The sequence below is a fragment of the Amblyomma maculatum genome, chromosome 4 (assembly GCF_055883805.1).
Source record: "Amblyomma maculatum isolate TAMU_Amacu chromosome 4, ASM5588380v1, whole genome shotgun sequence".
NCBI classification, from domain to species: Eukaryota; Metazoa; Arthropoda; class Arachnida; order Ixodida; family Ixodidae; genus Amblyomma; species Amblyomma maculatum.
This window is the reverse complement of record NC_139347.1, coordinates 72,386,015-72,399,417: the sequence shown is the minus strand read 5'-3', so window position 1 is coordinate 72,399,417 and position 13,403 is coordinate 72,386,015. Positions and strand designations below refer to the sequence as shown.

Sequence of the window (13,403 nt, the reverse complement as noted above, 5' to 3'; positions counted from 1 at the left end):
TTTGTATTATGTCATTGTTTTTCTCTCTTTCCCCCCTACACTAATGCCTGCAAGGGCGCTGTAGATATGTAAATAAATAAATAAAAAAATAAACAGAATAATTCGTTTTACGAGATCACATTTGCCAGTCAGTGTCTCAGCGTCACCAATGCGCGCTGTGCGCGCCTTGTCGCGCTTTTACACAATAATTCATTTCGCTCCTCGCCACTTCCCTCCCGCTCGCTGCCCAGCTGATTAATTATCAGTAATTTATTTCATTATTTATGAGCTCTGCATGATTGGCAGGTGCGAAGGACGTTTTCCAGTCACACTAAGACGAGGCAAGAAAGGTTTTCGCCTTTAAACAGCACATGCACCGTATTCGGAAAGTCTCTGACATCGTTCACCTGATATGTAATTGTAAAGAACAGTTGGCACTCAGCCAAACGGAGCGGGAGGCGGACGGAGCAGACCCGCGCAGGTCTCTGAGAAGCGCCGCTGCTCACCAAGACCCGGGAGGCAGCCCAAGCCGTTGGAATCCTAGACTAAAAGTCTCGGAAGAGAGGGAAAATATCCTTATATTACTTCAGCTTTGGTTCTGCTTTTCTACCGACCGTTGATCACGCTTTGCAATTTATCCCTTCCTATTTATCCCATTTGAGGAAAAACTAATTTTGAAACCATGTGAAAGTGCACCCATACAGCGGCGGCCTCCATCAAGTCTCCTTCACCTCCATTTAGGCCGTTGGCCAAGGAGCGCGTCAAACTGAGTACGACCTGGCAACATGTACAGAGCGCATTTGCGCGCGCTCCCGCCTTCCCGCCTCCCGCATTTTCTCGCTCACTTGACCTTTTTTTTTTTAGCTCTCTCGCTCTTTCTCTCTTGATTCCTCTCTCCACATTCGCTGTATTCGGCGCTACCCTTGTCCGCGTGCAGCTGCAGGCAAGAACCTGGCGGAAAGATTCAATTCACTAAAACCAAAAGTAAGTTTCCTCTGTTTCTTGCGAAACGACAGTCGAGGTGGGGCTGAACCGGGCATTCCCGTGACCTTGACTGCGCCGGTGTTGCGAGGGGCATGTTTCTGGCCGCTTGTTTTGTATCCGCGTCGGCCTTTCGGGCTGACAAAGAAATGAACCATTCTGTTCGTCTCGCTCATTGCTGCTAGCGCGTCCCGAGGAGGAGGCTGTCGGACAATGAATGAAGCCGGTAAGTGCTGCTCGCAATTCTTGTGTTTTCCATGGCCGCTGCGGCTTCACTTGTGTTTACGGAAATAGCTATTCGTTTGCAGACTGCATTATCTACGATCGCTATTGCTGGCTGCCTGTATACTGTGACTGAAATCACTAGACCATGAGGCACGTCTTCCTTTTCATATTAGGCAAGCTCGGGTGTGAATGATTTCATGACTAATCCACTAGGTTATAGATTTTTCATGCGAGTGCTGCGCGAGCTAGATTAGCGCGGAAGTATGGCTTGCCTCAATATAGACATACATTTGCTGGTGACCAACGTCTGTCTTAACAACGTTGTTGGTGACGCATGGAAACTAGATGTACGCGAAGCTAAGAGCGGTAATACAGAAAGTGTTTCCATTCAAAATGGACATCTATGTGCGCTAATCTCACTCTAAATGCCGCACGCAATATCGGACTAATGCATGCCTTGAATGGAAAACTCGTGCACTGGTAATCTATTAATATGTACGTTTCTTACAGAGCCCAGATGGAAACTACAGTGCCGATTCTTGGCTGCTCTCAATAATAATGACACTGCGGTGGCGTGGGCTTTGCTTTGTGGCACCGAAGGGCCCCCTGTAGATCCAGATGTGCGAATTATGACAGGTGGTGAAAACAAACCTGCCATATGCATTGCTGTCGAGAAAGACCTCTTGAAAATGAGTAAGTGTTCAGTGTCCTAGCTGCACCTACTCACCCATGTTCTGTAAGTGTTTCTGTCTAAAAATAGATATTTAGCTAAGGTTTGTTTCAGCAGGCAGGATCATTCAGAAGAGTTATACATCATAATATACTGTCACTTGATGTGCACATACTGGTCAGACTGCAACTCACAAGCCAACATAGGTCACTACTGCCTCCAGCAAGTTTGAAGGCACGATGTAATGCTGTCTCACACTTGAAGTGAGATGAAGCTGTAGCATTAATTTTAAGTTATAACAATGTTTTGCTACCATTGTAGTTGCTTATGGTATCTTGAATGAACACAGAAATTAACTCGCTCCTAGTTGCCAATTTTGGAACGATGTGCTTTAGTTTGGTGCCCCGCCGGGGTGGTGCAGTGGTAAGACGCCCGACTGCTGTCCGGAGTTCCCAGGTTCGAACCCGACCTCGGCGGCTGCGTTTCGATGGAGGCGAAACGAAGTGGCGTCCATGTGCTGTGCGATATCAGCGCACGTTAAAGATCCCCAAGCGAAAGTACTCTGCAGCCCTCCACTACGGCTCTCCTTTCTCTCTTTCCACTTTCACTCCCACCTTCATCCCTTCCCTTATGGCGCGGTTCAGGTGTCCGCAGAGTAAGTGTGACAGATACTGCGCCTTTCCCTTCCTGTGAACCAATTACCAATTATTATTATTTTAGTTTGGCACCTTATGCCCTTTTGGTAACTTTATTCTGGGGAACAGTTGACTGAAACGACAGTGCCACACTGAGAGCATCTATCTTCCTGTCACCTTCCTTGCATTCTTCTTATGTGCATTTCAGCTGAGCTTCTCATCAAGTCCGGCTGCAGCGTGAACCAGTTTGCATCTACTGGATCATCACCCTTGCACATAGCAGTACAGCGGCAGAACTTGCCCATGGTGCACCTCTTGCTCAAGAGCGGTGCCAACATCTCCTCCCTTGACAACTATGGAAGGATACCGTTGCATTTGGCTGCTGACACCTGGAGAGATAGCGTTATTGGTATGCATGTATTCTCTGCATCCTCTTCTATTCCCCACCTCACTGTCCGTCCTATAGTAATGCATTGAATGGCAGTGCAGAAGTGATTTGTTCCCAAGGTTGTACTGCCAAGTTGTTTTCTCTGCACTTGTGCATTTATAGATGAATCAAGTGTATTGCACTTCTTATCTGACTGAGCTTTCACTTCATCAAGCCATATTTAGCTGCTTGAATTTAATTGGTATGGCATAGACATGCCATGTAATTTTTTTTTCAGAGCAACATTACACGTGATGACTTGTTTTGAGAGGCATTTCTGTGTGGCCAAAGAACTGTGGTTGAACTGATTGGTACTAGTGCTCGTTAGCAGCAGCACACACAGTCTCTGCTGCAAGAGAGAACAAAAAGAAGTAACTATGAGAGAAGTGACCTTAGTTGCTTGAATCTTGAGTTCTGAATACTTTTATTATCATTTAAGTATTTGTAAAAAATCAAACATGGTATATGCATGTCACACATAGTCCAAGGACTGAGCAGGCCAAGGTCAGCTTTCGTGTGGTTCCTGGAATCGATGAGGTAGTTATATTACACTGCAAATTCATGCTTTGCAGACTGTTCTGTTCTGTGTGTACTATCCTGTCATTCTCAGCCTGACTATACTCACTGCAGGGCGAAGGCTTCTCCCATATTCCTCCAGTTAACCCAGTCCTGTGTTAGCTATATCCACTTGACCCCTGCAAACTTCTTAGCCTCATCTGCCCACCTAATTCTCTGCTGCCTTCTGCTACGCTTTCCTTCCCTGTAGAATCCAGTTTGTTGCCCTAAGTGACCATCGGTTATCCTTTCTTCACGCAACATGTCCTGCCCATGCCCATTTCTTCTTCTTGATTTCCACTAGAATGTCAGTGACTTGAGTTATTTCTCTTACCCACTCTGCACGTTTCTTATCTTTTAACATTATTCCTACCATTTTTCTTTCCCTAGTGCTCTGCGTTGTCCTCAACTTAAGTAGAACCCTCTTTGTTAGCCTTCACGTTTCAGCCCCATAGTAAGTACAGGTAAGATGCAACTGTTGTATACTTTCCTCTTGAGCGATACCAGTAGGCTGCTAGTCATAATCTGGGAGTGCTTGCCAAATGCGCTCCATCACAGTCTTATTCTCCTTGTTATTTCTTTTTCATGGTCCGGATCTGCGGTTACTACCTGTCTTAAGTAGACATATTCGCCTACTACTTCCAGTGCTTCGCTACCTAACATAAACTGCTGTTCCTTCCCTAGGTGATTGATTATTACCTTAGTCTTCTGCATATTGATTTTCAAGCCTACCTTTCTACTTTTCCTGTCTAGATCATTAATCATTATTTGCAGTTTATCCCCCGAGTTACTTAGCAAGGCAATGTCATCAGCAAATCGCAAATTACTGAGGTATTATCTATCAACCTTTATTCCTAACTGCTCCAATTCCAACTCTCCGAATACTTCTTCTGAGCAAGCTGTGAATAGTACTGCGGAGATCGTGTCTCCTTGCCTAGCACCTTTCTTTATAGGAATTTTGTTACTTTCTTTATGGATAGCGGCCACAGGATTGGAGGAGGTCAGTTTACATCCCCATTCCAAAGAAAGGCAGTGCCAAAGATTGTTCCAACTACCGCACGATCGCGCTTATTTCGCATGCTAGCAAGGTGATGTTGAAAATCCTCCAAGGTAGGCTGCAGCAGTATGTGGATCGGGAGCTTCCGGACGTGCAAGCTGGGTTTCCCAAGGGCAGAGGAACTAGAGACCAAATTGCCAACCTTCGCTGGATCATGGAAAAAGCAAGAGAGTTCCAGAAACCCATCTACTTCTGCTTTATTGATTATGCGAAAGCGTTTGACTGCGTAGATCACAGCAGATTGTGGCAAGCTCTCCAAGAGATGGGAGTTCCAATTCACCTCATCTGTCTCCTCAGGAACCTGTATGAAGGGCAAGAGGCCACAGTCAGAACTGGGCATGGTCTTAGTGATTGGTTTCCGATTGAGAAAGGGGTGAGGCAAGGCTGCATACTGTCGCCCTGCCTATTTAACCTATATGCAGAGTGCATCATGAGGAAAGCCGGTCTGGACGAGTCTTCAGCTGGAGTGAAGATTGCTGGAAAATGTATCAACAACCTTAGATATGCGGATGATACCACTTTAATGGCAGAAAGTGAAGTGGAACTCAAGAGACTTCTGATGCGCGTACAAGAAGAGAGTGAGAAGTTTGGGCTTAAACTGAACATTAAAAAGACAAAGATCATGGTGTCTTGCCCTATCAAGTCCCGGAGCATCAATGGACAAGAAGTGGAAGCTGTGACAGATTTTCTCTTCTTGGGCTCCAAGATTACCTCGGAAGGAGACTGCAGCCATGAAATTAGGAGACGCCTGCTTCTGGGAAAGAGAGCAATGGTTAGCCTTGACCGCCTAGTAAAGTGCAGAGACATTAGTCTGCCAACAAAGATCCGTATAACTCGTGCTATGGTCTTTCCAGTTGTGATGTATGGATGTGAGAGTTGGACTGTGAAAAAGGGTGACCGCCGAAGAATTGACGCGTTTGAATTGTGGTGCTGGCGAAGACTCTTGAGAGTTCCTTGGACTGCCAGAAGATCAAATCAGTCGATATTGTCGACCATAAACCCTGACTGCTCACTGGAGGGTCAAATTCTAAAGGTAAAGCTCAGCTACTTTGGTCATCTGATGAGAAGAGATGAGTCGCTGGAGAAAGATTTGATGTTGGGAAAGGTTGAGGGTCGCCGGAGAAGGGGTAGGCAGCGAACGCGATGGTTAGATGGCATCCTCGAGGCACTGCAGATGAAGTTATGTGATGTTAGGAAGATAGTGAGTGACCGGAAAGCGTGGCGTGACATGGTCCATAGGGTCACGAAGAGTCGGACACAACTGAACGACTGAACTGAACTTATGGTTGCTATGCACCCTCTGTATATATCTTCCAGCGCTTTCACGTACAGCTCGTCTACACCCTGATTTTGCAATGCCTGCATGACCGCAGAGGTTTCTACGGAGTCAAATGCTTTTTCGTACTATCCTATACACACTGTTAACTGTAATCAGGGATCGATGAAGAGGCTGAAAGGACACGCTTCCGGCTGCTGCTTTTACCGTGGTGAGAAAGTAAGCCGTGATATCTTCATACAAGTGGGAACCCACACAGTGACGAGAAAGACAAGTGAAGGCTAACCATAAGAAGTACGAACTGAAGCAATACAATAAAACGGATTCATGCAGGGCCTGAATGACTGAGCAGCATTTATTCTCGTCACGCGTTTCTGCCTTTGAGAATGATCAGCAAATATTTGCTGACGATTACGTTACTTCCTAATGTGAAATTTGAGCGCAGCTCGTCAGCTGTGTCACCTTTTTTGATAGATTGAGACAAAGATTTCGAACAAGGCATGTATGTATAATTACAGACAGCTATTTTATTTCTCACACATATCCCTTCAAGAAACACTCCACTAACAGTTCTTGGCTGTCATGAAGGAAGCCTTGTGGTCAAACAAATGAAGAGAGCAATTAAGTTATCGGGAGGTTGCGGGAGGCAGCGCTTGGGCCGATAGAAACATTACGCAGCAAAGAGACTGATGCCACAAGCTGCAGATGAGAAGACCCTCTTTGCAAATACCTTAAACTGACTTGAAAACGCTGTAGCCAAAGTTAGCAAGTGTCTCATCGAATTTCTAGCAGTATATGTTTTAAAGGGAAATGAGGGCGGCCTAGATCCGGGCCAGGCCTTCCTCGAAAACCTAGGGACGATCGGCTAGAGATCCGGACTATCAAGATAGCTGTATATATACGCAAACTACTTCAAAATATGATGCTTTCTTCTGTGAGTGTGTGAATTCTCGGTTACTGCACATGTTACCCTGCAGTTCGGTGTGGGGGCTCGCATTATTCATGAATTATTTATTATCTTAGCAGTGTGTACCATGTGTGGCCATGTCTTCCACTTGAGCTCTGAAGCGTGCCTTTCATAATTAGTTCACAGGAATGAAAAGGCATGGTATCTGTCACACTTGCTTCTGTGGACACCTGAATCATGCAGTAAGGGAAGGAAAGAAGGTGGGAGTGAAAGTGGAGCTGGTTACAATGGAAAGGCACAGTATCTGTCACACTTGTTTTTGTGGATACCTGAATCATGCTGTAAGGGAAGGAAGGAAGGTGGGAGTGAAAGTAGAGCATTAGGAAGGAACGGTTGCCAAAGAGGTGGGCTCTAAAACAGTACAGTTGTCATTTCTGACACCCGTGTGCTTGTGAAAAACCTCTTTAATTTTTAGCTCAAGCTGTGATCCTCGATTGCGCTTATTTGCAGACGTGGTGAGACTTCTTGTGCTCAAGGGTAGCAACCTGGAGATAAGGGATAAAAGTGGAGCAACACCACTGGCAGTCGCCTGCAGTTGTGGTCTTAGCAATGTCATCCTCTACCTCTTGTCACAAGGAGCCTGTGCTGCCACTTCTGACAATGAAGGCAACACCCCTCTTCACCATGTTTGCACCATGCTACCAGATAGCGTTGAGCTGGTTGATCGCTTGCTTGCTGCTGGGGCACTGGTGAGGCTGCCAGACATGGCTGGCTTTTCTGTATTTGTCTGCAGAAGGGTTAGAAATTATCTGTATGATTTCACATTGCTTTTCTTTTTTTTTCTCATCTGCTAAGGTTTCGAGAGACAGATTGCAATGCATCATAAGCAGTTCAGATTAATTGTATGGAGTTTTATGAGCACAACCGCATAAAGTTTGTGTTCTTGGTAAATGTTGATTCCATGACTCATGATGTTTGCATTAATGTTTATTCAGCTGCAAAAGGAAATCCAATTTAAAAGTTGAACATTATCTTATTTCTATTTAGTTCATACTGGTGACATCAGTACTAAAAAGGACAATAATAACTGCTTGCAAATGAATGGCAGTTTAGCCTGGCTGGTCTGGGTCTACACTAGAGCGCCCCTTTGATATAATTAACTGGAGTTTCCTTACAAAAATGCCCATTTTCACTCAAAGCGGCCACTTTTTCATTGGAACACAGTAATCTATAGATAAAGGCTAACTTCAGTTTGTCCTCAGTGTGCTTTAAGGTTTGCCATTGTACAAGGAATGTTTGTCAAATATTGCCTTCACTATGTAACAAGTCAACATGATTGTCAAGCTAAGTGCGCACATTGAAGCCTTACAGATCAAAAACAGTAGTTACAGACTTAGTGTGTTCACGTGCGTTCCTGCAAACCCTGAAAATTTCACATCTTTTCTTTTGATTTCAGTTGATTCAGAATAATAATGCCGATTTTATCTTGGAAGTTCTATACAGGTTCCGATCATTACTTCTAAAAAATTGGTCAAGGATTACAATACTCGGTAATGTGAAATTTTAGCACAATTCTTTGAGCATTTTAGTTCTGCAATATGCTGAGTAAAGAAAGTTGTTTCTATATGTGTACAGTTTTTATATTATAGTACAGTGTTTTTCTATGTATAGAGTTGTTTATACGCATGCAGAGCCTACTGTGTATTTTTCATCATACCTATCCTTCAAACGACACTGAATACTTTTCCAGTTCTTGATTGTTAAGGCACCAGCATGACATTTACCGGTGCTGTCAACATGCCTCGAGCAGGATATAGACATTGTGGGCACATTTTCCTTCTCTGTTAACGCATTTCACCATAGAAAAATTTGAGGACACTACACCTCTAAGGGCATTATGGACCACTGTCTGGGGTTCCAGTTTCTGATCCTCTTTTGCTTACCTGCACTTTGCTATTCGCTTAATTGCTAGTCTCTTAATTTGTGCTTTCACTATCTCGCATATATATTTGTAGTTTACCACATTATATATGAAAGAAAACTCAACAGATATAAGGTTTCACTTTCCAACGATGATGTGACAGAAGAGTTCGTCCAGTTTGAAGACATTGGCACCTCTCTACCGCCAGATCAAGGCCCTTCAGGCTCTTGCTGTGGCCAGACATTTCATCAATGCAGCTGTAGAAATTCATGGAGAAATTGCACCCTCCTAAACAAAAGCAGCTGGATCGAAGAAAATTTTAGTGCTCCCGCAAATGAGAATATGACTCTGCACAGGGCCTTGGCAATAATTCATCAAGAGTAACAATGATGAACTGCTTGCTTTCCATCGGAGCCAAGCTCCTAGTGACAGGAGAGTGCAGCTCACAATTGAAAAACAAGGCTCCACCCACTCAGCAGTCATTCTTTGGAAAGGTTTACGGCCCTAGCTATGAGAAAGTTACGACAGGACAGAGCCCTGCAGCATAGCGTGCATCCATTCGCTAGCATGAATGAAGACTTTCAGCTGTTCTAGAACACATTAGCTACTGTGCCTATTTTTGCCACAGTCCAAAGAAAGCCTATGAACACTTAACCTCTGTTTTGTGGATTCCCGCTGGACCTAACTGTGGAGTATGCCACCGAGTGTAAAGAGATGCAAGCCCAAAGCTCCGCTGCCTACACATCCATGCCTGACTTGCCGTTAATAGAGTAAACTCCCAAGGCATGGTCAAAAAATGCTTGTTACACCAATGCATTACGCAGAGTCCTTGAAGTCAAGTGGCTCCAATGCAATGTCAGCAGTCACTTAGGAGTAGCTGCCAGACTGTTCGACACAGCTTTGAAAGTTCTTCATTTCGATCAGGGACCATAGACTGGGCTCTTCCAGACTACGGAACAGGTCAAGCAAGTCACAAGAGTGGAAAGACAGGCAGGTGCTTCCAGGCAGTTTCCCAAAAAGAGAGTTTGTGGGCCACTAAAGCAAGAAGACTTCGAATGGGCGCTGGTTGGCGAGCCACATCTTGATGATGTACTCGAAGTGTAATCATTCAAGAGAATTGAGAAATTGAGTCTCTCGGCCTGTAGAAGTATGAGGCTTACGAGGAGGGTGCGATGCAGCAAAAAGACAACCTCACAAGTATCCCTAAGCTGGTAACAGAAAACATTGGAAACGTATTCGTCAGAACACAGCAAGCTTAAATAGGCAGTGACCAGGAGGTATACTCAAGCGTCCTCAAGAATTCTACAGTGCAGTTTCCCAAAAGAAAATGCAAGAGCAGGTACCGACAACATGGATCTAAACTGGTGTCCAGGCTGCTATGACCATTACGAAACGGGCCGACATGAAAACAGAAGAGCTTATATCTGATGTGACTAAACAAATTCAAGGAGAGAATTGTATAGCCCTGAGAGCATTTGTGTAGCATGCACTGTTTCAGAAGAAAGAAAACGACTCATCAGGCAACTGGAAAGAATTTTCTCTGCTTCACCAGCACAGAAACAAAGGAAGACCAGTAACCAGGAAAAGACGATGCTGGAAGCTACTCAGTTCATTTGACAGTTGTGCATACGGAACTCACTTTGCATTGCAGTAATAAACTTATTAGGTAGCTTCAGCAGCTGCATTCGGTCAGCATTCCACCTTGGGGCACGAAACATGTTAAGACGGAATCACGAAATGGAGGAAGAAGACGGAGATTGGACCTGGCACATGAAGTAAACTGAACACCATAGCCCCTTCGGTTTCTCATAGTACCACCATAAAGTTGCACAATCTTCTTCAGCTCTCGTCATAACTATCTCCTCCCATGGCAACCCCCCTGCATGATTTTCCTGTGACAGCTACATTTCTTTTGCGCATTCCTTCAATCTTGCCGCACACCTGAAGCCACTAAAAACCTGCTCTCTTTAATCCTTTTTGCTGATTGAGGAAAGAAAACAGGATTGTTCTCTCTACTCTGCTACCTGCTAGCTGTGGCAGGTGGAGTTTCCCCTCCTACTACTACCTGCCAAAAATCAAAAATAATTTAGCCAGGAACTGAGTCAAATTAGCATAATGATGTTTCATCGTCGTCATCATTATCATCAGCCTGACTATACCCACTGCAGGGTGAAAGCCTCTCCCATATTTCTCCAATTAATCCAGTTCTGTGCTAGCTGCATCCACTTGACCCCCTGCGAACTTTTTAACCTCATCCGCCCACCTAACTTCCTGCCGCCCCCTGCTACGCTTTCCTTCCCTTGGAATCCAGTTTGTTACCCTAAGCGACCATCGGTTATCCTCTCTTCGCACTACATGTCCTGCCCATGTCCATTCGTCTTCTTAATTTCCGCTGGGATGTCGGTAAATCTAATGCTTGTTTGTAACTCTAATGAAGTTTGTTGTGCATTATATATGAAAAATTAGCTACCTGGTGATAAACAACAGTAAAAAATTAGAGAAGCAGCATAGCCAGTAATTTTACAGCTTTTTTGTCAACAGGTGATGTCCATGTTTCACTGAAAAGGTTTCGACAAAATTTTATTGAGCTCGATCTTCATCCACTGATGCAAACTTGCACACTCTTTAAAGTTGTCATCTTCTTCATCGGGAGAATTGCTCATATCAATGACATCACTGTCTTCTTTGCTTGATGAAATAATCTAAACCTCTGTGTCTGAACCGCCATCTTCGGATGACGAAGGCAGTGATGAAGAAAAGCTTCTTTTTCGTGATGACGAGAGAGCAACATATCCGTCGCCTCCACGTGACACTATTTTCACGCTCATGTCACTGACCAAATGCCACATGCCAGAGGTATGTCTGTAATGCCAGTGAAGCCTTTAACGCTATCGCATTAATACTCTTGAGCCATCGTGAAGTAGTGTCGCATTGTCTAATCCATGTCTTATCCTATGTAAATAGTTACTTTTGCATCCCACATGCTTATAATTGTCTCCTTTTTTTTTTTCTTTTTCTCAGATAGATGAAAAAAACAGCCATGGCATGACTGCACTGGGTTGCGCCCTGATGTCACATGCGAGCCCTGCTGTTGTGCAAAGCCTCCTGAACCATGGAGCAGACTGCAACGTCTACCTTGACTGCTTGCAACAGACTGCTTTCCACTTAACCGTGTACATCAGCGAAGAGGCGACGATCAGGGTTTTTGTGCAGCACGGAGGCAACCCGTTTGCACGAGATTCCGAGGGATACACAGTCCTAGAATATGCACTGCTGAAGGGAATTCCTTTGGCCTTGTGGATCCTGTGTGCAAATCCTTTCATGGGCAAGCCTCGATGGACAACTCTCAAGTCGCTGGAAAGCAGTGCGGCATTGCAGCCTGTCCTTGCGGAGCTCGCGAGTGTTCCTACACTTCAGCAGCTGTGCTCCTTGGCATTTCGCCTCAAGTACGCCCGCTGCCTAGACTCGCTAGCTCATTCACTGATTTTGCCGTCTCGGCTACTACAAATCTTGCTGCCGCGAGATGTGCGTCTGTGACGTACTTGGTATCCTGTGTGTAAACTGATGCTGGAAAACAGCTGGTTCTTGCCAGGTTTTCCATTTTATATAAAATATAACTTATAAGAAATGACATTGTTGAACTTGAAGCATTTGATTGCTGTGATGTTTTTCCCATCGTATATAAATTGAACACAAATAAAACAGTGATTTTTTTTCAGTATCACAGCATGGTTGTTGTGATATGAATGTGCAGAATGTGTGTGCTGATTATGCCCATGTGTGGTAATAGCGTATCAAGCTCTGTACATACGTTTCGAGTAGTGGTGTAATACATCATGCAGTATTTTTTTTTTTTCCTGTTAAGCATGAGTAAGATTGAGGGGCTTCTTTGTTGCTAACAACCAGCAACAATACGACTGAAGCTGTATTTGACAAAAAATTTTACCATAAATTAGTCACATCTTTCAGCATGCTGTCAGAGAAAAGGTAACTTTAGTTGCAGTTTAGAAACAAGCATTAGAGCTAAAATCTCGGTTCACTGAGATAATGAAGGCACATCATTCTTATTTTGGTATGGCAAAAATGTTATCAAGATTTCTGTGCAGAGAAATGGTTGCATAAAATGTATTGTCTCCAGTCTGCATTGGTCCAGTTTTATTGGACAAAGTTTTATAGGAAACAAGCAAGTGATCAAGAGACAAAACAGCTGCAGCTCTGTGCAACTGTCTGGCATGAGATAGAATTGTTAGTTACCATCCATGTTGACTTGAACATAATTCCTATGTCAACTGTAAGTGATAATGTTTCATGTAAGTTTGGAACAGCAGGAATTCTTTTTGAAATTCCTTGTTAGAATTAGTTCTGTGTAGTATAATATAGAATGCGCAATGATATGCAGTACAAAACACGCAATTCATTGCAGTGTAAGAATACAGCAACACATTGTACTGTTCTTTTTGAAATGAAATTGGTTGGTTTGTGGGGTTTAACGTCCCAAAGCGACTCCGGCTATGAGAGATGCCGTAGTGGAGGACTCGGAAAATTTCGACCACCTGGGGTTCTTTAACGTGCACTGACATCGTACAGCTCACGGACGCCTTGCTTTTCACCTCCATCGAAAAGCGGCCGCCGAGGCCGGGATTCCAGGCCAGCTAGTTCTCAGTGCTGTGGTGAATGTGATTTGGCCATTCTCAATGGAAAGGGCTTTTCGTAGTATAACATTCTGTTGCATTTTTTTGCAGCAATGCATAAATAAGCTTGATTGCTTCC

General features: G+C 44.2%; 1 protein-coding gene across 4 annotated transcripts; it reads left to right on the top strand.

Moving 5' to 3' along the window:
• The first annotated feature begins 822 nt into the window (after positions 1–822).
• LOC146191380 (uncharacterized) lies at positions 823–12,826 on the top strand. 4 transcript variants are annotated; one of them, XM_084601935.1, is made up of 6 exons: positions 823–963; positions 1,146–1,186; positions 1,696–1,878; positions 2,699–2,899; positions 7,223–7,461; positions 11,655–12,789. In XM_084601935.1, exons 2-6 carry the CDS (start codon positions 1,174–1,176, stop codon positions 12,168–12,170), a joined length of 1,152 nt encoding a protein of 383 aa, XP_084458061.1. In that variant the 5' UTR covers positions 823–963; positions 1,146–1,173; the 3' UTR covers positions 12,171–12,789. The 4 variants fall into 4 exon arrangements, with proteins under 4 accessions (XP_084458061.1, XP_084458062.1, XP_084458063.1 ...); XM_084601936.1 differs by lacking the exon at positions 1,146–1,186 and having other exon boundaries at positions 832–963; positions 11,655–12,791; XM_084601934.1 differs by lacking the exon at positions 823–963 and having other exon boundaries at positions 980–1,186; positions 11,655–12,787.
• Positions 12,827–13,403: the final 577 nt, after the last annotated feature.